The 24,387-nt window shown below is 53.5% G+C and overlaps 4 protein-coding genes and 1 long non-coding RNA gene across 5 annotated transcripts; 2 read left to right on the top strand and 3 right to left on the bottom strand.

Moving 5' to 3' along the window:
* Window positions 1–2,067: 2,067 nt before the first annotated feature.
* On the top strand, window positions 2,068–6,761 carry Gsdmd (gasdermin D). Its single transcript, XM_059247638.1, has 11 exons — window positions 2,068–2,259; window positions 3,106–3,326; window positions 3,565–3,757; window positions 4,404–4,572; window positions 4,799–4,901; window positions 5,143–5,196; window positions 5,456–5,545; window positions 5,660–5,832; window positions 5,907–6,051; window positions 6,155–6,228; window positions 6,367–6,761. The coding sequence occupies exons 2-11, from the start codon at window positions 3,110–3,112 to the stop codon at window positions 6,607–6,609; spliced, it is 1,461 nt and encodes a 486-aa protein (XP_059103621.1). The 5' UTR covers window positions 2,068–2,259; window positions 3,106–3,109; the 3' UTR covers window positions 6,610–6,761.
* A 7,485-nt stretch (window positions 6,762–14,246) lies between these two features.
* Window positions 14,247–18,893, bottom strand: Mroh6 (maestro heat like repeat family member 6). The gene is made up of 14 exons (XM_059247249.1): window positions 18,606–18,893; window positions 18,220–18,372; window positions 17,879–18,033; window positions 17,155–17,272; window positions 16,792–16,976; window positions 16,570–16,707; window positions 16,325–16,439; window positions 16,097–16,240; window positions 15,841–16,014; window positions 15,457–15,624; window positions 15,114–15,233; window positions 14,800–14,902; window positions 14,641–14,706; window positions 14,247–14,508 (listed from the first exon to the last, which is right to left on the bottom strand). The coding sequence occupies exons 1-14, from the start codon at window positions 18,891–18,893 to the stop codon at window positions 14,279–14,281; spliced, it is 2,157 nt and encodes a 718-aa protein (XP_059103232.1). The 3' UTR covers window positions 14,247–14,278.
* LOC131896545 (uncharacterized) lies at window positions 17,894–23,376 on the top strand. The gene is made up of 3 exons (XR_009375463.1): window positions 17,894–18,052; window positions 20,008–20,088; window positions 23,214–23,376. It is a non-coding gene; the product is annotated as an uncharacterized LOC131896545 (long non-coding RNA).
* LOC131896543 (nicotinate phosphoribosyltransferase-like) lies at window positions 20,868–23,724 on the bottom strand. The gene is made up of 11 exons (XM_059247250.1): window positions 23,614–23,724; window positions 23,439–23,521; window positions 23,221–23,351; window positions 23,020–23,135; window positions 22,470–22,666; window positions 22,242–22,382; window positions 21,868–21,952; window positions 21,693–21,773; window positions 21,495–21,597; window positions 21,070–21,416; window positions 20,868–20,975 (listed from the first exon to the last, which is right to left on the bottom strand). The coding sequence occupies exons 3-11, from the start codon at window positions 23,285–23,287 to the stop codon at window positions 20,913–20,915; spliced, it is 1,200 nt and encodes a 399-aa protein (XP_059103233.1). The 5' UTR covers window positions 23,288–23,351; window positions 23,439–23,521; window positions 23,614–23,724; the 3' UTR covers window positions 20,868–20,912.
* On the bottom strand, window positions 23,707–24,280 carry LOC131896544 (nicotinate phosphoribosyltransferase-like). The gene has a single exon (XM_059247251.1). The coding sequence runs from the start codon at window positions 24,116–24,118 to the stop codon at window positions 23,828–23,830; it is 291 nt and encodes a 96-aa protein (XP_059103234.1). The 5' UTR covers window positions 24,119–24,280; the 3' UTR covers window positions 23,707–23,827.
* Between the last annotated feature and the right edge of the window lie 107 nt (window positions 24,281–24,387).

Here is a 24,387-nt window from a genome sequence, read left to right as displayed (position 1 = left end):
AACATGTCTTGAAGTGAAATATTGGACCCACTTGGCCCATAAACACCCCTGAAGAGCTGGGGGATGGCAGTGAAGGGACCTGACAGTAGCCTGTCCCTGCTGTGGCCGGGCCTGGGAGAGGGCACACTTTCAAGAGCTCTATCTACACTAAGCCTGGGGCTCAAGCCACAATGTTCCAATCCACAACCTAAGAGAGGCCTGAGGAGGTTGGTTGTAAGGAACTGTGTGGTCGAGAGCAGCTCCAAGGCACGCGATACCAGAACACTAGGGCCCCAGGGAGCCCATAGCTAGATTGAGTGCTTCTACTAAACTCCAGACTTATAAAAATATGTCTTTATTTTTATTTTATGTGTGTGGGTGTTTTGCCTTCATGTGTGTCTGTGCACTCTGTCTGGGCCGCGCCTGTGAAGGCCAGAAGAACTGGATGGATCCTCTGGAACTGGAGTTACGGTTGGTCATGAGCCACCATGTGAGTGCTAGGAACCAAACTCGGGTCCTCTGCATGAGCACACATGCTCTTAACCACCGAACCAACCCATCTCTACAGCCCCCCCCCCCCGGGAGTCCAGAGTTTTTACAATAAATGCCATTATTGAGAAGCAATTCATATACCTACCTTATACTCCAGCTATTAAAAAGTGCATGATCCCATGAGTCTACCATATTCAGAAGTGTATGGGCATGGTGGCACATGCCTTTAATCCTAGCACTCAGGAGGAGAGGCAGGTGAATCTCTGTGAGTTCAAAGCCAGTCTGGTCTATATAGTTGAGTTCCAGGCCAGCAGAGGCTACATAATGAGACCGTGTCTCAAAAAGTAAAATAGAATAAAAGTGTGTGATGATTACTCACACCCCCAGAAAAATACTCCAAAGCCATTAGGAGTTACTGTTCCCCCTTCCCTTAGACCTTGGCAACCACTAACAGATTTGCTCATTCTGGGAGTTTCATACAGAATAACTTGCACAGTAATGAGTGGGGTTTGTTTGGTTGGTTAGGTGGTTTGGTTTGGGTCTGGCTTCATTTGCCTGTGGCGGTGTTTTCACAGTTCATCAACATCCTGCAGTGTATCCTAGAAGTGTGTTTACTCCTTCCAGTTGCCATGGCACCCCAGTGTGGGTGGGGGAGCTTAGTCAGAAAACAGGGTCCAAAACCGAACAAAATACAGTAAAGAATTACTATTTTTTCCTTATCTGTGCATGAATTGATGGACATTCAGGTTATTTAAGGGTTATCTGTTTGACTCTTTAAAATGCTACCATGGGGACTGGAGAGATGCTTCAGTGGTTAAGAGCACTTGCTGCTCTTCTGGAGGACTGAGGCTCAGTTCCCAGCACCCACATATGGTGCACGTGCATACATGCAGACGAAACACTCACACACATAAAATAAAATTTTAAAAATCTAAAGAGAAAATGTAAATGCTACCATGAACATTGGTGTATACATATCTGTTTGACCTCCTGTTTGCTTTTTAGGCAAACGCTTCACTTTTGACAGGCACAACCCACAGCTGCTGCTGCTTCTTCTTCTTCTTCTTCTTTCTTCCTCTTCCTCTTCCTCCTCCTCTTCCTCTTCCTTGCTAACCTCTTGCTTTGGATATGCACCTAAAAGTCCAATCCCTAGGTCACCTGGTAACTAAACCTACACCTGTTTGAAAACCTGCCAATACATTCTAAAGCTGCTCCGCCACCGTTTGTCTGCAAGAACCCCAGGTTTGTTTCTCCACATTCTTACTACTAGTTACTTAGGATGAACGCCAGCCTTGATACGATCTAGTTTTGATTTGCATTTTCCTGATAACTAATGATGTGCTTGTTGGACAATTTGCACAGTTGTGTATCTCTACAGAAGTCCATTTAGATCTTTTACTACTGCCCAGATGTTTAAGAAAGAAAAAGTGCTGTGCAGTTTTAGGTACCAGGACCAGATGAAACCGAAGCTCCCAGTTACTGAGAACAGAGGCGCTTCCCGCAGTCCCGGTGAGCTCCAGGGAAGAGGAGGAGGCTGGGGCAGCCAGACTGCAGCTATTCTGCTGTTCAACTGTTCCGGGAGGGAGGGAGGGAGGGCTCCCTGGACGTGCCGCTGCGTCGGGGCTGCAGCTTCACAGTTTCACTTTTGTGTCCTGGCGCCTCCTAGCAGCTGAGAGCTCGTGGCTCCCGGGCTGAGCGGACAAGAGACCCTTCCCTGGTCCCCCGCACTTCCTTGCTTCATTTGGTGGGCCCAGGCACCTCAGTAGAGGAGAAGATCTGAAGATCGAGGTGAGCCACCCTGCTACTCAGCCCTCCCAGAGTCCGGCTTCTCCTCCTCTGGCTTGGTCTGCTCTATGGCCCAGATGCCTGTTTGTCGGGTGGGGGATGTAGCCTTCCCCAGAAGCCCCGCTATACCAGACAGCTTGAGGACGCTCTAGCCTCTAGGGCGTAGCCTCTATGAAGGCCACCCACTAGCTCAGACAGTGGGGCCAGCCTGGTTTGGGCTTGACTTTCTAGGCTTCTGGACCTCATGCTGATCCCCTGGCCTGCAAGTCCCTCCCTGCCCTCCAAGTGCCTTCCTGGCTCACTCTCCACCATCAGCAGGCCCCAGGAACCCAGTTTCCTAGGGGTAGGACTGCTTCTCCACACTAAAGAGGTTGTCTGTCTGTCCTGGGCCTGTTTTGGCTTCTGACCCATGAAGGTTCATCCAGGACAGTTGTCTCATGGAGCTGTGCATAAGAGAGAGCCCAGGAGGAAACCACTGAAATCTGAACACTGGCTTTGCTGTGGGTTCCTGTGCCAAATATCCCAGAAGTGGGGGCTTGTGTTCCCTCCCCAGCCTTGGTCCTCAGCCAAGGAGGGCAACAGGATGTCCCAGACCTTAACAAGTGGCCAAAGGCTACACACAGGAATTGATGGTGTGGCTAGTACAGGACCTGTTGTAGGCTGCCTCCTCTCTCCAGGGCCCATGGCCCCAGGGAGAGACAGACAAGTGGGCCACAAAGTGAACACTGGGTCTGTGTCAGTGCAGTGGTCAGTCAGAATGTGTCAGGACTAGCAAGGCAAGGCCACTTTGAAGGGAGGGCATTAGCAAGTGCTGGAGGCAACTAAGAGGACAGATCTCTCCGCCCTCAGGATCATGCCATCAGCCTTTGAGGAGGTGGTCAAGAGTGTCATCAAAGAGCTGGACTGCAAAGGAGAACTCATCCCAGTGGACAGCCTTCGGAACTCCACCAGCTTCAGACCCTACAGCCTCCTGAGCAGGAAACTCTCGAGCTCATGGTTCTGGAAATCCCGCTATAAGTGTGTCAACCTGTCAATCAAAGACATCCTGGATCCCAATGCTCCAGAACCAGGTATCTCTCTCCCTGGTCCCGTCTTCCCCATCCTGAGCCCCCAGATTGAATAGAAGGGCGTGGGCTAAGCCCAGGCTGTCCTCCTCCTGGGCTCTATCAGCTCTGCCCGCTTGCTCTGTCAGCTCTGTTCCTCTGGCCCTAGTTCCAGAGGAGGGAGTTCTTTAAAGGACCCACTGCTACAGAGGAAAGGCAAGGCAGTGGCTAGTGTAATCGAACCTTAGAGCCAGTCTTGCTTCAGAACCCGAATGCTGTGGCCGCTTCCAAATCTCTGATGCCGTTGACGGGAACGTGCAGGGCCGTGTGGCGCTGGCAAGCATGGACCAGGGGAAGATTGCTGGCGCGGTTGCCATGTCTGGCAGTCGTAGTGCCTCCATGAATGTGTGTATACTGCGTGTGGCTCAGAACACCTGGGAGGTCATGCAACAAGAGAGGTGAGCCGCTGGCAGGGATGAGGGCTCGCTGACCTTGAGCAGCCATGCTCTTGGGAAGTCTGCTGGGTGCCGGGCATCAGGAGGGTTCGGAAGCAGTATCTCTCAGCACTGAGCAAGGGAAGTCCCAGAGGAAGGGAGCTCTATGAACAATGGCAGGTTGGGAAGGATGTTACTTGAGCCAGTAAGCCTCGGTTGCCAGGGCTGTATCTTGAGGATCAGGCTGAGCTCCCAGCTGCTATGGGAAAGGAGTGAAGTGGACTGGGAGCATGTATGAACAGTACAGAATGGAATCTCTCCACAGGTACACGTGTCCACTTCTCTCTGTTTGAATCTAGACAACCACCTAGACACTGTTGGGTTCTTTTTTGTTTGTTTGTTTTGTTTTTGTTTTTTTTGTTTTGTTTTGTTTTTTTGAGACAGGGTTTCTCTGTGTAGCTTTGGGCCTTTCCTGGAACTCACTCTGTAGTCCAGGCTAGCCTCGAACTCACAGAGATCCGCCTGCCTCTGCCTCCCGAGTGCTGGGATTAAAGACATGTGCTGCCGCCACCACCACCCGGCTCTCCCTAGCCTTTTCATCCCACCTGTCATCAGGTGGTAGGAAAGGGAGCTAGTCTACAGTGGGCAAGCCCCAACAATCTTTCTGTAGGCACCTGCAGCAGCCTGAACATAAAATCCTGCAACAGCTTCGGAGTCGTGGAGACGATGTGTTTGTGGTGACAGAGGTGCTGCAGACACAGGAAGAGGTGCAGGTCACCCGGACCCATGACCGGGAGGGCTCGGGCCAGTTTGCACTGCCTGGAGTCATATGCTTGCAGGTGTGTGGCTAGCCCTAGACCCTGCATGGAGCACATAGCAATGACACGAATCTTAAGAGGCCAGGGAACAGCCTCCCATGCAGCAGCTGGTCTAGGCTCTTCCAAGACCCTTCCAGAAGCAACCCATAGCCTCACATGTCCAGTGAGCTACAACTGCTAAAGCCTGTCACCAGCGCTCACCCACAGGTATTCACTCCACACCCCTGAGCCACTATCCATCCTTCAGGGTGAAAGCGAGGGCCGCCTAAGCCGGAAGAAGATGGTGACCATTCCTGCAGGGAGCATCCTTGCATTCCGGGTGGCCCAGCTGCTCATTGACCCTACGTGGGGTGAGTGCAGGGTCAAGGGCCTGTCTCTAGAGCCCAGACTACCTGGCCAGGAAGCAGGAAGTCTGGGCTGCTTCAGCTAACCAGGTGATGCAATGGGCATCTGGCTGCATAATCTCCCAGACAGGGTGGTCAAGGGTGCCAGGCACTGATGTGTGGGTGATAGAGGGCAATCCCTCATGAGGTCCCAAGAGCCCTGTTGATAAGGGGGTTGGTGACCTGTCTGCTTTCTCCGTGCTGGCAGATATCCTTCTCTTTCCTGATGATAAGAAGAGGACCTTTGAGCTACCCTCATCAAGTAAGGCCCCTCTGGTCCCACATATCTGTTAGCGATGGGGTGTTCTGTACTCAGTGCGCGCACACACACACACATACACACACACACACACACACACACACACACACACACACACGCACGCACGCAATGGGTGAAGTTGTTGGGCCTGTTTAGCTTTCCATCTGCCCTGGGCTGCCAGCAGTACAGGAGAGATGGAGCTGGGAGGATCCAGGGAACATCTCAGCCTTTTCCCCTTCCACCATCCTCATGCCCTGCCTAGGCCACAGAAGAGAGGATGGCCAGAAGCGGCATGCCTTTAGCCTACTTACCGCACTACAATCCATGTGTGCGCCACTCAAGCTCCTGACTGGTCAGTACCCACTTATCCACCCTGAGACTCCTCTGCTCCCTGAATCTACCCCTCCTACTTAGTGTTCCCCAAGACCTCATAGGCATAGGGTGGTGCTGCCTTCTGTCCCTCCAGATGCAGTCCATGAGGAACAGGTGACCACAGAAGACTTCCAAGGCCTGCGTGCAGAGGTGAAGGCTGGCTCTGCAGAACTGCGGCACTTAGAAATGGAGTTAAGAGAACAACTACTAAGGGACATCGGGAGACTTCTGCATGACCAACCCAGCATGGAAGCCTTGGAGGCCTCAGTGAGTGAGGGTGTTGGAGGTGGACAGGGCCTACCCAAGCCTGCCCAACCTCACTTACCCCACCTATGCCTCAGCTGGAGCAGGGCCTGTGCCGTGGTGGAGAGGTGGAACCTCTGCATGGCCCGGCAGGCAGCATCCTCGAGTGTCTGGTGCTTCCCTCTGGAGAACTGGTCCTGGAACTTGCTGTGCCAATCTTCTACCTGTTGGGAGCACTGACTGGTGAGCGGCCCATGGAGGATTCGATTAGCATGGGACAGGAAGGGAGGACTGGGATCCATTTGGGGCATTCCAGAACCCTCTCTCAGCCCCAATCTCTCCCCAGCGCTGAGTGAAACCCAGCAGAAGCTGCTGGCTGAGACTCTGGAGACGACGATGCTGTTGAAGCAGCTGGAGTTGGTGAGAGGCCATGGCATTGGGGATGCGGCGGGGGCCCTGGGTACATCCGGGAAGGTTGACACTGGCATGTGCTGCAGAGCCCTGGGGCTCAGGCTACAGGTCCACCACCCACAACCTCTCACCTTCCTCTGCTGGTAGGTGGAGCATATCTTGGAGCAGAGCACCCCGTGGCAGGAGCCGAGCTCTGTGTCCCTCCCCCTCAGCCTCCTTGAGAACAACTGGAATGAGGAGGATCCCACCTGGGTCTTGCTAGAAGAATGTGGCCTAACGCTGCGGGTAGACACCCCCCAGGTGCACTGGGAACCAAAGTCTCAGGGTCCCACGTGTGCACTCTATGCCTCCCTGGCCCTGATGTCAAGTCTAAGCCAGAAACCTTGCTAGCCTGTATGCCTCCCTTCCCCTCCAGCCAGGGAAGAATCTTGCCTAGCAAAGCCTTACATGGAAAGCCAAGAGCCTAACTCAACCATAGGGCTAAAATGCAATGAAGCATGCCCAGGAGTTGGGAAAACTCAATAAATGTACAAAGAAAAGAATAGCAACCAAGTTCGTTTTTGTTGTTGTTTGTTTGTTGTGTTTGTTTGGTTGGTTTTGGTTTTTCGAGGCAGGGTTTCTCTGTGATGCCCTGGCTGTCCTGGAACTTTTTCTGTAGAGCAGGCTGGCCTCGAACTCACAGAAATCCGCCTGCCTCTGCCTCTCGAGTGCCAGGATAAAAGGCATGTGCACCACTTCCCGGATGTGACTGCGTTTTTTCAGGGGTCCTGGATCATTGGCAGGATGGGTAGGAGTGGGGTCTGCCCACACAGAAGCATGATGGCTCTGAAGGCCATCACCTCACTCCAGCCAACCTGTGAGGCCAAAGCGAGCCTGCCCTGTTGTGTGACAGATTTTTCCCAGGGAGACAGGAACAAACGTCTACTTATCCCAGTTAGAGAACCAAGGGCAGGCCAAAACATGGATATGACCAAAGTCCAACTTGGTAACCAGTTAATTGTATTGCGATTACTCACAGGAATATGGGTGAGGAGCCGAGATAATGACTCAAAGACAGCCACAATACCATCACACCTCACCAGCACGGGTGACAGGTCATAAAATCTGGAAACCTGGGGCACACTGCACAGCTCACCAGCTTGGAGAGTGACCTTTCTTTCTTTCTTTCTTTCTTTTTTTTTTTTTTTGTGGTGGCATACACCTTTATTTTATTTTCTGGAGCTGAGGACCGAACTCAGGACCTTGCGCTTGCTAGGCAAGTGCTCTACCACTGAGCTAAATTCCCAACCCCGAGAGTGACCTTTCTAGGTGGTTCCATTGGTGCCTCTTCCAGGCAGCTCAGCTTTGTTTCTGCCAGGCAGTTCTGTTGGTCTCTGCTTCTGCTGGGCAAGTGGGCTTCTCTGGGAGGGACTGTTTGCAGTCTTTACCATTCATATACTCTTGGGGAGGCATGGGCCCGGTAAATCTGGCTTACTTCCTGTCTTGAACTTCCTTGAAGGATGGAAACTGCTACACAGCACCTGTGCGTGGACATGGTCATACCCCAGCATGCCCCACACACATACTTTCCTAGAAAAAATGCACAGAACAGGTTAGGAGTAAGTCTATACTTAGGGTCAGGACGACCCTCTGCTTCAGGGGATTTGGGGCACACAGGTAAGGTAGCAGAGCCACGCTCTGTGACAATACTACCGGCATACAAGTGTGACCTACACACAGTCAGATTCTGGGAATTCAACAGATTTCATGGCACGTGGGGAGTCCCTTCTTCACAAGGTTCAGCAGCCCATGGGCTCTGTGATTAGGGAGAGATGTCCCTAAGTGATGTGGCCAAGATGTTGTGGTCACCCCTGGGAACTTGTACAGCCAGGAGAAGTGTGTTGGTACTTGGTGGGAGCCACACCCCCTACACAGTGTAGCTCAGCCTTAGCATGCCGAGAAGAGGAAGAAGCAGCAGAGCCCCCTTCTCCCCGGCACATCGCAGACATGCAACTTTCAGGATTTACTAACCAGACGGGACTGAACATTCCACTGTAGCTGGAGCATTTTGTTGGGGTCACTGTTCTATTGCTGTGAGCAGACACCATGACCACGGCAACTCAGATCAGAGAGACAAAGGAGCAAGCCACAGCCACTTCTTAACTCTACTGAATCCTCAGAATAAAAAAGGCCACCGGGCAGTGGTGGCGCATGCCTGTAATCCCAGCACTACGGGAGGCAGAGGCAGGCAGATCTCTGTGAGTTCAAGGCCAGCCTGGTCTACAGAGCTAGTCCAGGACAGGCTCCAAAGCTACAGAGAAACCCTGTCTTGGAAAAAAAAAAAAAAAAAAAGGCCAAGCTCCTGTCCCCACCCTGCCTTATCACTTCCTGTTTCCTCCTCCCAAGTGCTGGGATTAAAGGCATGTGCCTCCCAAGTACCAGGCTCAAAGGCGTGAAATCCCAAGTGCTGGGATTAAAGGCATGTGCCACCACTGCCTGGTCTCTAGTGACTAGCTCCTACTCTGATCTCCAGGCAAGCTTTATTGTTAGAGTATAACAAACTATCACCACACAAGGTCTCTCTACTATGTAGCTCAGGCTGTCCAGGAGCTTGCCATATAAACCAGGCTGGCCTCAAACTCAAGGAGATCCACCTGCCTCTGCCTCCTGAGTGCTGGGATTAAAGGTGTGCGCCACCATGCCAGGCTTAGTTTCCTTCTTTAACATGGAGAAATCAAGTTTTTTCAGAATAATTTGTTAAAGGGGCTGTCTTTTTTTTTTAATGTATGTTTTTGCAAGTTTTATCAAAAATTAGGTGTCTGTTCCCTCAGGCACTGATTCTTTCAAAGCTATGAAGGGAACTTAACTAAATCTCTTTCCCTCTAAAGAACTCAAGATTCCAAGCTTAAGGTGGAATTCTGCTCCTCGGAAGGACTGAATAGCAAGTAGCTCACCTCCTCACCTTGCTCGCATCCTCCAAAAAGCCCTCATGTTTCTCCTCGACCCTACGTAAAAACCCTTCTCCACCGGGCCGCTTCTTACCATTTCCTGTCAGCTAGTTGCTGACTCAGCCTCTTGACCACAGGTGAATTATATTTAATCAAACACATCTTTGCATCATTAAACAAATGTTCCAGAGCACAAAAAAAAAAAAAAAAAAAAAAAAAAAAAAAAGCCCTAACATGGCCCACCAGTGGTGGTGCACATCTTTAATCCCAGCACTTGGGAGGCAGAGGCAGGCAATTTCATTGAGTTCGAGGCCAGCCTGGTCTACATAGTGAGTTCCAGGAGAGTCAGGACTGTTACACAGAGAAACCTTGTCTTAAAACAAAACAAAATAAAACAAAAAACAAAAACAAAACACCTTAAAATAATATTCTACAGCACTGTTGGGCCCTCCATTTTTCTCCATTGGTCTGAGTCTGTTTTGTTACTGTGCCTCTGTACTAAAACTTAGTATCCAGTACTGTGACACCTCCAGCACCACCAAGAATTCCTCTAGTGATCTGGGTGCTTTTGTGCTTCCATATGAATTCTAGAATTACTGTTTCTAGGAGAATGTCACCACGTGTTTGATGAGGATTATGTTGAATCTGTAGATTAGATTGCTTTTGGTAATGTAGCCTTTCCACAGTGTTAATTCTGTCCACCAATGAGCATGGGAGATCTTTCCACCTTCTAGGGTCTTCTTCACTGAGGTATTTTTTGTTTTGAAGCTACAGTTAATGGAATCTTTCACCAATTTTTTTGTTTGTTTTTTATTTGTTTGTGTTTGAGGAGATTGGTTTTAAGTTTTAAAACTACATACACTATTGATTTAAATTTTTTGTGTGCATGCGTGCGCACGTGCTTTTGTGTGTGTGTGTGTGTGTGTACATACCTGCATCTCAAAGATTCTGGTAACTTGTATTTCATTTTCACTTAGTTTTAGAAATTTTCAAATTCCTTCCTTGATTTCTTCAGTGACCCACTGGTCATTTAAAGGTGTTGTTATTCAATCTCCATGTATTTGTACAGTTTCTGTTGTTTTTCTTATTACTGATTCCCAACTACACTGTAATCTGATAAAATACAAGAGATTATTTGATCCTTTTGTATTTGGAAAGACTTGGTTTGTAGTCTTGGAGAAGTTTCCACCGTGTACTGAGAAAGTGTGTATTCTGTGTCTGTTGGATGGACTATTCTCTCATTCCATTTGTTAAGTCCATTTCTTCTATTGCAGAGTTCAACACTGAGGTTTCTTTGATTATCAGTTTGGATGCCCTATCTAGAGATTAGTGTGGGATAGTGAAACCACCCACTATTAATATATCTGGCCCTATCTGACCTTATATGTCCATTAGTGTTATATGTCCTATGAAACCCAACGTTTGCTGCATTCATATTTCCAATTACTACATCTTCTAGATGGATGTTTCCCCTTACTAATATCCAGCGACCTGCTATATACTTCTGTTTGGAAGCTTATGTGATTAGCCATATCAGTTGTGCTCAGCTTCCTTTCATTTGATGGGTTGCTTCCCCTACTTGAATATCATCCCTGGACATCTTGAACAATATGTGTGCTTCTTGGAGAAAATATACGGCTGGATCTAGTTCTACAATCTCATTGATCAATCTCCCTCATTGGTACGTTTTACCCATGTAGCTTAGTTTTGAGATATGTGTACAAACCCTTGTAACTGTTACTGTTTTGTGATCAGCTGGATTGTTGTTTATGATCTTCTTCCCTGTTAATATCAGGGTATTGCTGGCTTGCTAGACTGGGTTGGTGGGTGGGGTCCTTCGCTCTGCTGTTGCTCTCAGGAAACGTATTCTTTCCTGCGCTCTTGTAATTGAGGTTTGCTCTCTTTCCTCTCTGTGTATAGTGTTCTCTAAGTGTCTTCTGCACTGCTAACCCAGTGGCCATGAACTGCTTTAGCCTGTGCTTGCCTTAGGATGTCTTTATTTCTATTTTAAAAGATAGGTTCAGCTGGACGTTTAATACCAGCTCTCAGGAGGCAGGGAAGGCAGATCTCTGTGAGTTCTAAGCCAGCCAGGGATACATAGTGAAATCCTCTCTCTAAAAAAAAAAAAAAAAAAAAAAAAAAAACATTTCCCAATAGTGAAAAAGCTCAGCTACAAAATTAGATAAATAAAGGGGAAATAAAAGACAAAAACGTTGCTGGGTGGTGGTGGCGGTGCATACCTTTAATCACAGCACTCTGAAGGTGGAGGGATGCGGATCTCTGTGAGTTCGAGGCCAGCCTGATCTACAGAGCCAGTTCCAGGACAGCCAGGACTACACAGAGGAACTCTGTCTGTGGGGGAGGACAATTTTTTGTTACTGTTTCCCCTTACGCATCTTCTGATCTGAACCAGCCTCCTACCATCTGCACACTTCGGCCAGCTAGTGTCTGGGCCTCCCACTCCCAATATCCACTTTTCTGGGCCTTCCTTCTCCCAGATATGGCAGGCCAATTAAATCTCTCCAACCTATTCCCTATCTCAGGCCCCCCCCCCCGGGGGGGGGGGTAGCTCTGTTTTTAACAACAGTTCCTCAAGATGGCTGCTCTTGGGGTCAGAAGCACAACAAAATGAGATTTCATTCAGCGCAGACCATCCACCAGAGAAATCAATTCCCTCACCAAAAAATGGCAAGCGGGTTTGAGGCTCCTGAGCGCTGTGGGCTTGTCCTGGTGGTTCGACTGCCAAGCTTTTATCTGCCTTACTTTTTGGAAGTAGCTTCTCAGTCGCTTCCCCCAGCCAGGGACCTGTGCAGCTGAGTCTGGGTTAGGTATGTTCCTCTGTGTGGCATGTTTATTCTCCTCCACCATCCTTTCACTTCCGCTGTTTCTGACAATCTTTTTCTTTTCTTTCCCTCCTTATTCTGACTCTCTTTTTCCTCAGCTCTCACAGAGGCAGCCACCGTTCTGCCATTGTCTTAATTAGGGTTTCGATTGCTAAGATAAAACACCACGACCAACGCCGCTTGGGAAGGAAAGGGTTTATTTCAGATTACACTTCCAGATGACAGTCTTTCACTGAGGGAAGTCAGGGCAGGAACTCAAACAGGGCAGGAGCCAGGAGCTGATGCAGAGCCCATGGAGTACTGCTTATTGACTTGCTCACATGGCCTGCCCAGCCTGCTTTTTTATAGAACCCAGGACCACAAGCCCAGGCGATGGCACCATTCGCAATGGGCTGGGTCCTTCCCCATCAATCACTAATTAAGAAAATGCCCTTCAGCTGGATCCTGTGGAGGCATTTTCTCAAATGAGGTTCCCTCCTTTCAGATGACTCTACCTTATTGTCAAGTTGACATAAAATTAGCCAGGATAACCATCTTACCCAGAAGTCCTTGAAAAACTCCTGGAAGGCAAGCCTGAGTGAACAGAACATCCTAGAAAGCATGGCACCACAGTAACGCTTCCGGGACCCTTAGGTCCTGGAGGGCAGAACATAGGCAGGTCTTGCCAACCACACCCAAAGCCCTGGTGGAAGGTCTAGTGAGATCTCCAGTGAAAAGGACCATGTGAGAGTATTTGAAACAGGAGATTGGCTGGGCCTACAACAGGGCCTGTGTGGAAAGGGAGAGCAACAAAAACAAAAACAACAAAACAAAAAATACTTAAAAAAAAAAAAAAGCCAGGCAGTGGCACAGGCCTTTAATCCCAGCACTAGAGGGGCAGAGGCAGGTGGATCTCTGTGAGTTCGAGGCCAGCCCAGTCTACCTAGCAAGTTCCAGGCCAGCCAGGGCAACACAGAGAAACCCTGTCTCATTAAAAAAAAAAAAAAAAAAAAAAAGGAAGGAAGAAAGAAAGAAAGAAAAAAAGGAGGGCACAGTTCAGAATCCAGCCCCTAGCTGCCAGACTTGCAGTGGGAAGGCTTTCTGCAGAAGTCCGTCCTGGGAACTGGAGCTACAGCAGCAACAAGTGCCCTAACCACTGAGCCACCTCCCCCAGTCCCTGACCGTCGTCTTGCTGCACACTGCTTTGCTCACCTCCAGCCAAGCAAGCTGCATCTTGTGCAGCGCCCAGCTCATCACAACCGCTCTCTGAGACAGTCGTCCAACCCCAGTCATGTTTATTCTGAACACCTTCCACGTAGGTGCCAGGGAAGCAAAGGTGAATGGGATCCCACGCTTGTCCCGGAGAGATTCCAGGGTGGGGAAACAGCTCCCCAACTCATGACCACCCTGTGCATAGCCTGTGTTTGTGAGGAGGCCTCCCTGCAGCCTGAGGACGTTCCAAGGTAGGCATTCGAAGTCAAGGAAGCTGCCTCGGCAATGCTGAGGGGTGGGGTCACAACTATGGCTGACTCCTGCTGTCTGTCCAGTATGCCTTCCATTTGAGCCCGGTACCGGACATTGGGTAATGACATACCCATTCACAGTCTGGTGGGTGTGAAGTGCCTGCTTCCCATACTTCAACCCACGGGTATAATCCTGGCTTGGGCTCTCCAGCACAAAGGGATGTTAGAGATACCTTCTGGAGAACACCACTGTACAGGTGGTTCTGACATGAGTCGGGTGGGGTAGGAAATGGATTGGTTATCCAAAGGAATAGGGGCAGCAGGTGTGGACAGGAGAGCAAGTCAATGCCTCTTGAGGACATAACCTCAAAGACACAGGAGACATAACCCAGGACAGCTGTAAGGAATAGCGGCTGGAAGAAGAAACCGGGGTGACAGACTGCTGGCGTAACTAGGAAAACCATGATAGGTACGACTGTAGCTAGGCAAACTGAGCCTCAGGAAGCGGGCAGGGCATGGCGGCACCAACTTCAGTGCCTCCATCAGACCCTTGCTTGGGAAGGAGCTGCTACTCGGGACAGGCACCAAGTCCAAGCTTAGGGCAAAGGGCACACTCCAGGGAGTTGACAGAACTGGCCTGGCAGAGAATAAATACCAACACTACAAGAGGGACTTGGGATGGAATGTGCCATCCGCCACGCAGCTGTCACATGGTGGGCCCACAGAAAATAGTTCGGGGCAATGAGCGCCAGTGTCCAGCACCAGGCCCAGGGTGACTCTTCTGCAGATCTGCTGTAGGTCACAGCATGGATAGTGGGTGCCCATGAATCTGGATACCGCGCCTGGCTCACCGAGGTTCAGGGCAGCTCCATCGGCCTGCAAGGCTCCGGCGTAGGAACGGACTATCGTCATACAGTGGATGGGGCCTTGTAGGGTATGAGTGATGGCGGATGAAGCGTAAGAGGCTGGAGCGGCGTGGTCGGACCTGCGCCCGGGCAAGCAGCGCCACCTGCTGGGCAGACACGTGCGCTGCCGCGGAAACCGCAGTCTCCGGGTCGCCCTGCAGCTGTCCTAGGTCTGTATAAAGGGGCACTTAGGATGCATGGGAGAGGAGCCTGGGGCCGGCCCTCACCCATTCTGTCTTGTCCACTCCCCTCCAGCACCCTCCATCTCTCCAGGACCCTACCCCATGGCGGATCTAGTCCTCACCCTGGAACAGAGAGTCCAACAGGTCCTGACTGACTCCACTGGGGCTAGCATGATAGACGAGGAAGCCTGTACCAAAGCAAACCAGTGAGGTCTGGCCCAACCCTAGAAGAGGTTGGCTCAGCTCTCAGAGCCCTAGCCACGTGGGTAAGACTGCCTCACCTATGAGCACGGTGGCTGCCCGGCGCAAGGTGTCCTGTGGGCTCCGCAGGTAGCCCTGGGTCTGACTCAGGAAGTGCTTAACATGGCTCGGATATCGCTGAACCTAGGAACACAAATGCTCATGACAGCACAGAAGTATCATTCCTCCTGGAAAAGAGGCTGGAGCAGACAGCATGAACAACGGCTGTGGATTGGCCTCGTTGGAGCACGGTGGTCCTGTTTAGCTCAGGTGGAGGGGGCGTGGCCTATAGAATCCCAGGACAAGTGAGCGGCTGACCATACCCTCTCTCCGTCAAGGCACTTTCTCTACTAACCAGGCGGTGGCAGACACGGCTGAGAGCCTCGGGGCTGTCATAGTGAGCCACAGTGACCATCTCCTCCAGCAGGCCCCATCGAAGGGCCTGGTCACAGCGAGCTAACGTCCACTCTGAGCTCTGGAATGGAGGAAACAAGCCGCGTTAGGGGTCCAGAAGATGCCAAGTGGTGGAAGAAAAGGTTGGCAAAAGCCCAGGGTGAGGCGCTTGGTACACCAGCCCAAGGGAAGAAGACCTGGACCTCGAAGTCCTTGAGGTCCTTGTCCCCGGCTTGAAACCTTCAGAGAGGCCACAAGGTAGGAGTGGAAGTACTGGATGAGACAGATGCGGGCAGAATACCAACCTCAGCAGCGTCCCGGCTGGAGTCGTGTAGGCGCAGCAGTAACGGCACCAGACTCTGCAGCACCAGTTTCCGCAGGGGTCCCCGAAGCCCCAGCCGGAGCCCTCTCTGACCCCGCCGCACCAGCGTTCCAAGGAGTCCCACCGCTGAAGCACGGACAGAGTCCCGAGCCTTCACGTGAAAATACAGTCAGAGCTCAAGGAAGCAAGAGTGGGAGGGGGGTAGGGGGGTGGGGGGTGGGGGGGCTGATCGAGGCTTCATATTAAGCCTCGATCTGACCACAGGCAACTGGGTGGACACCCTAGGGAGAGCCTGTGGGTGGGACTGCGCATCTATGGACAATTCCAAACAGGACACGGTAGGACCACAGGGCAGGATTTTGCTCACATCGTCCAGTAGCGGCGGGAGGCGTGGTCGCAGCTCAGAGCTGAGGAGCCTCACCGGTGCTCCCGGCTGCAGGAGTAGCTTCCGGAGTGCGCCTAGAGCCGCACCCACGAGTCGTGCATCGCCTTCGCCCAGCGCTCTAAGGAGTACGGGCAGCAGCGTGTTCACATGCCTTATCTGTAAAGACAGGACTGTGGCCCGACCCTTCCAGACTCGGCCTAGGACCCACCTGGCCCGCCCGGCGCTACCAGATTGGCACCTTCCCACGATTCATTGCCAGGTGGCCAAGACCAAGTAGGCCCAGCCAGCGCACGGTGGGCTCTGGGTCGCCTTGCCAAGTTCGAAGCCGCTCCAGGATGACTTCCTCCCGTAAGAGCTGAGCAGTGGGCCGGCTCTGCAACAGCTAGGCAAGGGACATAGAGTCAGTGCTTCTCTGCGTCTGTGCAGACAGTCACCCCTCACTACCGTTCTGGGGAAGCGGGCTCACCCCAGTAAAGAAGGCCATCGCTGTGAGGCGCTGAGGGTCATTGGAACTTCGTAGCCGAGGAAGCAAGTCTGCAAAAAGGCCTCGCAGATGGTGATCGGCATGCGCCACCATGGCACTGGAGAAGGGCAAAAGGGAGCTCTTCCTTCGCTTGGAAGGGCTCATCCCCACCACCTCCTCCATGCCACCACCGCACCTGGCCAGCAGGGAGCCTCCTCCTGTTGTGCTGTCCTGGGGTGTCTCCTCACCTGGCCAGCAGCAGGACACCCTCCAGGTGCGTGTGGGCTCCTACCAGTCTCCTCCAGCCTCCTGCTTGCTCCATGCACGTGACCACCATTCGGCCACCATCCCCTGTGAGCAGGGCCTTCAGGGCCTCCACGGTGCAGCTGGAGGTAGGAACAGAAGGGCAGCGGGCGGTGAGGGTGAGAAGGGCCTGTTCCACCCCTCATTTCCCGCAATGTACTTCTCACCTGGCGTGGCTGTGAGGTGGCCCTCGGTGAAAAGGCTCCCAAACCTTAGGGCTGTCAGGGGAATGGACACCTTGAGCCAGCTCATGCAGCTGTGTGACCAGGGCTAACAGCAGGTGAGGGTAGAAACCTCGAGTGGCTCCCACGCAGCCAGAGACTGCCAACATCTCCCCAAGAGCGCGTGTGGCCTGCAGATCAAGCGAGCCCACCCTTGGAACTCTGCCGAATTTGGATGTGTGCAGGACATCCCTCCCACCGCTCAAGTGTGCCTCGGGAGCTAATCTGTAGTCCCACCATCACGGAGCTACTCTTGGGCTGCTTGTGGCTGGGCCACGCCCCCCGACGACACCTCCTGGAGCCACTTACCGCCAGTGCCTCAGGCTCAGGACCCGCTGCGCCCTTCAGCGCCCACAGCAGTTGCACCAGCACCTGGCCATTTACACGCTGGTTCCGGCTTAGGCTTCGCCACAGCTCAGCAGCTGCCCTGGGGGTGAAGGGCCACACAGTGAGGAAAGAGCTGCATGGAATCCTCAGGAAGACTACCACTAGGACTCTAGGAAAAGCCTCCTGACGTAAACCATTTTCCCACGGGCCCACATCCCAGAGAAGATCAATGCAGACCACAGCAGAGCCAGTCCCGGAGATCAGCAGCCATCCGGACCACACTGAGCCCTGTTAGGTCAGGGACAGGAAGCAGACCTGACCACTACCACTACCACTACTACTAACTACTATTTTAATTATTATACAGAATAAACCAAAGATAACTTCTGGGGTAAATGACACGAAGAGCCAGAGGCTTCCAAGCACCCAAGCCACCCTGCTTGATTACCCCACCCACATCCACAGGAAAAAGCAGGAAGGCGTGTGTGTGTGTGTGTGTGTGTGTGTGTGTGTGTGTGTGTGTGTGTGTGTTAACTAAACTTGGGTACCGATTGAGGCAGCAACAACAGTCAAGGGAGGGGATTCTGAGGCCCTGCTCCCTTACAGCCCGCTGCTTCAGGGACCACATTCTATGATTAAGCAATCAAGCGGGAAGGGGGAAGGAAGCCGCGTGGGGCCGCGCGGCTGGGAGGGCGGGGCGGGTTACCGGTCCGGGGGCAGAGAACTGGGGAGCAGCGCACACACCACATCCTGCGCATGCTCCAGGGCCAGTGCGCTCAGCACCCGTAGGGCTGCCCGCCGGGGTCTCCCCTCTGCCAGGCTAGGCACCTGTGCCAGCAGCCCACGCACCAGACCGTGGACCTGGGTAAAGGGGGCAAATGTAAGTGGTCAGGGTCCCTTTAACGCAAAAGGAGACTCTTGGCTGCACGGCGCCCACCTTCACTCAGTAAGAATCGCCTTTAGGGGGAGTGTGGTTGAGGCTGTATTCTCCTCCTACCCAGAAGGGAGGCTTGCGGGATTCACTGGGTGGGGGGTGAGGATGCTAACCTGGTCCTCCAGTCGTTGCCCCCGGGCTTCCAGGGCTGAGGACAGAGTGAGCGCTGTTGCCTGGGTTCCCGCATAGCCAGCCTCCTCCAGACAGGCAGCCGTATACAAAGCAAGGTCTGCAAGGGCTCCTTCCTCCCAGGAATACTGGGAGGCCTAGGGAAGGCGTGGGACACGGCGTTTATGGAGTCCCCGAGCATGTCTCAGTTCTCTTCCTTAGTTCCCCAGCCTGCTCATGCCTCCGATGTCACACCCTCTTCCCCTGTGATCTTTTCTATCCCTCTTTTGCCCTTAATACTTTCCCCGGTTCCAGTCCCTCTTCTCTTTCTAGTGCTCGAGTGAACGACAGCCAAACTTTGCATCATCTATCCTCATTCCTCGATACTCACCTGGTAGGGTCTCTCGGGGGCTGGCTCCTGGGCATCGTGTGGGAAACAGTTCTCACTGCCAGCTGTGGGGGCAACCACTTCATGCCCAGGCTGGGCCTCAAAGGCAGGGGTGAGTGTTTGAGGGTAGATCTCAGCCTCAGGCCCAGGCTCCGAGGGCTCAGGCTGAGGGCCTCTGGAAGAGGGTCCCACAGGCTGCCCCTGGTTAGCCCGGATCCCTTCAGCTAGAGCTGTAAGAGTTAGGGACCCCACAGGGCCATCCCGGCCCCGGCCCCACACACCCCCAGCCATGGTGTTCCTACCAGCGTCCCCTGCCACCACTCTTCCAGTGAAGGTGTGCCCAGACCTGACCTAGAATCAGGCCCCGGGCGGGCCCACAGGCGGGCCTACAGACAGGCGTGGTGGCGTAGGCACATACGTGCATGCGTGTCTGAGCACGCGCCAGTGGTTGGCTGGGGAAATCACAGAAGTATCCTAGCATGGGCTTCTTATGAAGGGTTGCTGCCCAGGCTGCTGGAGTCAAGTAGTGTGGCAAGATTGGCTCTGCCCACCAGTACCCATGGAGATAGTGGATTATAAGGAGGAGGAAGGTCTTTAACCCAACTGCCTGCCCCCTTATCTGGGGGAGGGGCCCAGAGCAGTTTTAGGTCATTCTGAGGAGGCTCTAGCAGGGTCAGGGGCTGGTCTAGGCCCCTGTATTATCACACGGCCAGACATCCTGGGAATGGGTGTGGTCGGATACTGTCATCATCTCTGAACTTGAGATACTTGGGGTGTGGAGCAAACGAGGTGAGGGCAGGTGAAGCCTCCTAAGTATGTTTGCAAGTACCCACTGTTGTGATGTGGGCCGTTCTGTATCCTTGACGGTTCTGAGGTGAGATGTCTGCTTATGTGTCCTCCACCCCTCTGCTGAGACTGTTTTTCCCATGGCTGCCTAGGCAGTGTGTATGTATACTGTGTTCCCAGTGGTATCCCTTTCCAGGTTCGTGTTCCCCAAAGCTGACCCAACCTCTGCCCTAAATCCCCTCTCCACCCAACCACACTATAGGCACTCCCCAGAACTAAGCCAGGGGAGCTGGACGGACTGGTCTGACAGTCTACTTGGGCAGGCGGAAGTGCATGTGGAAGTCTTCCAAGTAGTGGGCATTCACCCTCAGCTCCTGTACCTCAGGTTGCCCAAGTCTCCTGCTTCTGCCTCCTGCCAAGCCATGAACCTCCTGTGGTGGTTTGAATAAGAATGGCCCCCATAGGCTCATACATTTGAATGCTTAGTCACCAGGGAGTGGTACTATTGGAAAGGAGAAGGATTAGGAGGTGTGACCTTGTTGGAGGAAGTGTGTCATGGGGGGTGGGCTTTGAGGTTTCAAAAACCCGTGCCAAGCCCAGTGTCTCTTTCTGTATAAAGAACTCTCAGCTACTTCTCCAGCACCATGTTCGCCTGTATGTTACCCTGCTCCGCACTGTGACGATAATGACCTCTGAAACTGTAAGCCAGACCCCGATTAAATGCTTTTTCTCTTATAAGAGTTGCCGTGGTCATGGTGTCTCTTCATAGCAGTAGAACAGTGACTAAGACATTTCCTCCTGGGCAGTTCCTCTGGAGCCTTGCCTAGCTGGCTGTGCCCAGGCAGTTCCAGCCCTCATAGAGCCAGCCCCCTGGAGCCTCAGCTTTTCCAAGCTTCTCCTCCTTCCTTGGTTATTGGGTCAGAAGCTGAGACCCGAGGCCAGGGCCTGATCGGCCTAGAACAGATGATAGATCATGCAGGGCTGGCATGGGAAGCTTGAGATACCTCTACTGATGGGCGACATTGTCCTTAGTAGATATGGGAGCCTGAGGCTATTATAGTAGACTCTGACGCCTCACCGCAACCTTAGGAACCCCCTATCTGCTTCTAGTAGGTAAGGGCCTTCACAATAACATCCTCAAAACAGAGGTAAACATAAACCCTCTGTGTCTTATGGCCCTGCTGTTCCACTCAGACCTGGTCCCCACAGTCCAGCCCCATGGCTGCCTTCCCACATGCTGGACCTGTGCTTCCGATTATTCCAGATTCCCAGCGCAACTGAGCTCTGATCCCGAGCCAGCATCTCTACCCTTCCCCTTCCCCTCCCCTGCAACTGTGTGAGCCACTTTGATCCCTGGATGAGTCCAGAACCTTTGCCTAGCAGTCCCTGAGCCGCCTCAACTCAATTCCGGCCCAGTCCCTGGAAGTCAAGTGAGCGGCAGAAATCTGTGAACTAACAACACACGACAAAGTTGTGGCGACAGTGAGTCATGTTATTTCTGGTAGTTCACCACCCCTGTGATTTTTACAAGGGCCCTCCAGCACTCAGACTGTCTACCAGTGCCCGCAGCTTCTCTGACAGCACAACCTGTGGAGAGAAAAAGAGGGATACGGGAAGCTGGGGTTGGGGAGTGGGGCATGGGGCACATAGGACACACAGGGCAGGCCACCTACAAGCCTACCGGATACACTGTAGGGTTCTGCAGCTGCTTATGAGCAGGGCTGAGGCGGCTCAGGGACTGCTGGGCAAAGCTTCTGGACTCGTCGAGAGTTGGAAGTGGCTCACACAGCTGCAGAGGAGGAGAAAGGGAAGGTAGAGATGCTGGCTGGGGATCAGAGCTCAGCTGAAGTGAAGGTACATGAGGGGCAGTCACCTGTCCCCCTTGCAGGCAGAGTCTCAGCAATGGCTCCACCTGGGCTGGCTTCACAGTGCAGGGCTCCCGGGCCCCTCGGGGCCAAACCCTGAGTTCCTGCCCGGCCTTGGGTGGGGGCTCTTCGGCCAACTGCAGTAGATCCAGTAGGAAAGACCCTGAGCAAAGGCAAGAATAACGTCAAACGGGGGCTGGAGACTTGAAAAAGGACCAAGGGAGAGGCGGAGGGGAATCACCATCGGAGCCTAGGAACCGGAAGGCAGCCTTGCTCCCCGGCAGGGTTTGCTTCTCGGGGTCCTCTGTCATCTTCATTCGCGGCCGGCCTCCCACAGACACCAGCTGCAAAGACAGGGTGTTCGGACAGCTGGACCCCCGTCCTCTACCACCCATGTTCTTCCAGACTTGCCCCGCCTGGGGCCAAACACTCTCTTTACCTTGTAGACACAGCCCATAGAAGGCTGTTTGGGACAGGTGACCACACTGGTGCCAATGCCAATGACGTTCACCTCACTGCCCTGTGGGCAGAGGAGGTGACGCTGAGCCAAGCTGCCCCCTGTAGGGTGCCAGGGCCCCCTAGACTGCCCTCCACCTGTCCCCCTTCCACTCTACCTTTTGGGACAGTCGTGTTAGTTCTTTCTCATCAATGTTGTTGCTGACTGCAATGGGGACAGATTCCAGCCAGGGCACCTGGAACCTGCATGTAATGGGTTCACAGACGGCACCCCCTCAGATGCTCCTGAATCACCCTGGCCTCTTCCCTTGCTCCCTCCCTCCCAGTCAGCCATGCCTACACCTGCCCTTTTCTTAGGGACCCCTGATGGTCCTACCCTACTCCTCCCTTCCAGGGCTTTTTCAGTTGCCCCTGACATGGGCCCATGGTCTCACTACAGGAGAGACCATCCCTCCTTGTCCTAACCCCATCTCCCTGGGACTGGCACAAGGAGTTTCTAGCAGGCACACCACACCCCTCATGGGGAACTCACTGGGCACCAACAGCTCGAAAGATCCCACGGATCTCCTGAGCCTGCTGAAGCAGATCACCACTGTCCAGTCTCACGCCCACTGCCCTGTAGCCCAGCTCCCCCAGTGCCAGGGCTACGGCCAGAAAGTTGGGAAGACCACTCCTGCATGTTTAAAAAAAAGGGGGGGGAAGGGGATCAGGAGCTCAGTGGCTCCGCCGAGGCCACCCCGACAGAATGCTCCCAGCTCACCTGCGTACACTGTAGGAATCTAGCAAGCCCTGGAAAGCCCGGGGAAAGGCCAGCGCATAGGCCACAAATGCTGCCCTTTCCCCTGGATGTGGCTCCTGCACCTCCAACCCCAGATAGCTGCACACACGCTTCAGCCACAAATTGACACTGGCCGTCAGGTCCACTGCGGGGCCCTCACTAGAAGCTGGAGCCAACATCTGTAGAAAGAGATTAGTAAAAAAATTGGTTCTAGAGTACAGCATAAAACCTGGGAGTGGCCAGTATACCATGGCCTGGGGGCAAAGGTGGTGCCACGTATCGCCAGCTTTCTAGTGCAGCCTTGGACCAAGTGTCCAGGGCAGTATCTGTCAGCATATACAACAGGGTCCAGCCCACCCTAGTGGGATACAAGTTGGTTTTGAGATCTTGTCCTCTACAGCAGAGCTGGTTTGAGAAGGGTACTGACTGGGCACAGCATGGAAGTACACACTGAGACGGAGGCAGGAGGATCAGGATTTCAAGAGCAATCGGGGCTACCTAAGACCCTGACACAAAACAAAACAGGACTAACCGGGTCAGGGGGCACCTCACTACCCGAAAATGAAGTGACAAAGGAGTGGGCCAGGGTCCCTGCCACGGGCACACCCCTCAGTTGTCCAGCAAGGGTGTTGCTGCTGCTGTTGAACCCTGGGTGAAAAGGTAAGCAGGCTTGAGGGACTCCGGGTATGGTGGTACCTTCCCTTCCCCAACCTATGCCTTTTCCAGGCCTCACCGCCCAGGTAGCTGTAAATGGAGGCCGTGAAGCCCCCATCTGGACCCTGAGCTCGCCGCAAGCCCATCTCTAGCAGTCTCTTATCCGGCCCTGCGATCAGGCGAAGCCGAGCAGCATTGGTGGCTACGAGGCTGTGGAGAGTGACAGGCGAGGTGAGCCCAGTGGGCCGACTTAGCCCCCAGACCTTCCGACTGCCTGCATCTCTCAGCTCTGCTCACCTAGCATAACTGACCAGACACAGCAGCGGAGTCTCCAGCAGCTGGACCAGAAGGAGGGGCCCAGACACCTGCAGCAGCGGCACCTGCGGGGCGAGTAATTAGATCCACAGCAGGGACCTCCTGGGCCACCCCCCATTCCCAACTCCCCCCCCCCCCCAGCTCGCAGGACACTTACGCCAGGGAAGGCGAGGGAACCCTCTGGCAGGGCCCGCACCGTCACCCCAGAGCAGTCAAGAGCCCGAAGGTGCTCGAAGAACCCAGGGTCAGTGTCTGGGGGGAGCACCGAAGCCAGGAACTGCACGTCTGGGATGATAGAGAATACATGTGGTCTGGGGGAGGACTTGGCCAGCCGAGTGCAGGTAGGTCCCCCTCAGAGGTCAGGGCCACATTTAGAGGGCACAGGAGCGGGAGCGGGATTCTCTCCCAGCCAGAGGAGTACCAGCGCGGGTTGCGGAGCTACCTGCGTCCTGCAGACGGAAGGAGCGCAGGAAGCACATGCAGTCCCGCAGGCCGGCAGCCAAGGCAAAGGAGCCTCCAAACGGGCACTGGCGGAAGAAGAGCTCGAACTCTGCTGTCTCGCATGCCCGGCCTGCGCGCCAGTAGCCCAGCGCCATGGTGGCCTGGTAGAGGTCGGTGAGCAGTGGCCGCACCACCGCGCGCCCCTCGCCGTCCAGCTCCATGGCAATTCTGCACAGTACACGCAGCTTGACAAGCCTGGCTAATGGCGTCCTACTCCGCCCCCCAGGGCACTGGTCCAGGGAACTCACTGACCCAGAGGCGGGGCCTTTCCCGGCAGCAGTGGGCGGGGCGAGCTACCTTCGCTGATAGTTTCGGGGACCCAAACCAGCACACCCCTACCCCACAGCCTCCTTGACTCCAGCTAGCCAGCCGCTTGCCCCTGCGATGGTTCTTACAGGATAATGGACCTCAACTAACAGCGGCAAAATAG

This window comes from Peromyscus eremicus, chromosome 20 (assembly GCF_949786415.1).
Source record: "Peromyscus eremicus chromosome 20, PerEre_H2_v1, whole genome shotgun sequence".
Lineage (NCBI taxonomy): Eukaryota > Metazoa > Chordata > Mammalia > Rodentia > Cricetidae > Peromyscus > Peromyscus eremicus.
The sequence above is the reverse complement of the archived record's forward strand: the minus strand, read 5'-3'. Positions and strand labels throughout refer to the sequence as shown.

Bases quoted from the DNA above. Each gene is read 5' to 3' on its own strand.
- Gsdmd (XM_059247638.1), top strand. From the start codon at position 3,110: ATGCCATCAGCCTTTGAGGAGGTGGTCAAGAGTGTCATCAAAGAGCTG. The intron at 3,327-3,564 runs GTATCTCTCTCC...GTCTTGCTTCAG, and splicing joins TCCCAATGCTCCAGAACCAG to AACCCGAATGCTGTGGCCGC. The intron at 5,546-5,659 runs GTCAGTACCCAC...CTGTCCCTCCAG, and splicing joins GCCACTCAAGCTCCTGACTG to ATGCAGTCCATGAGGAACAG.
- LOC131896544 (XM_059247251.1), bottom strand. From the start codon at position 24,118: ATGGAGCTGGACGGCGAGGGGCGCGCGGTGGTGCGGCCACTGCTCACC.
- LOC131896543 (XM_059247250.1), bottom strand. From the start codon at position 23,287: ATGGGCTTGCGGCGAGCTCAGGGTCCAGATGGGGGCTTCACGGCCTCC. The intron at 23,136-23,220 runs GTGAGGCCTGGA...CTTTTCACCCAG, and splicing joins CATTTACAGCTACCTGGGCG to GGTTCAACAGCAGCAGCAAC. The intron at 21,774-21,867 runs GTAGAGTGGAAG...CTCTGCCCACAG, and splicing joins TAACACGACTGTCCCAAAAG to GGCAGTGAGGTGAACGTCAT.
- Mroh6 (XM_059247249.1), bottom strand. From the start codon at position 18,893: ATGGCTGGGGGTGTGTGGGGCCGGGGCCGGGATGGCCCTGTGGGGTCC. The intron at 16,241-16,324 runs GTGAGCCCGCTT...TCCCTTGCCTAG, and splicing joins CGATGGCCTTCTTTACTGGG to CTGTTGCAGAGCCGGCCCAC. The intron at 15,625-15,840 runs GTGAGCAAAATC...TTTCACGTGAAG, and splicing joins TCCCGCCGCTACTGGACGAT to GCTCGGGACTCTGTCCGTGC.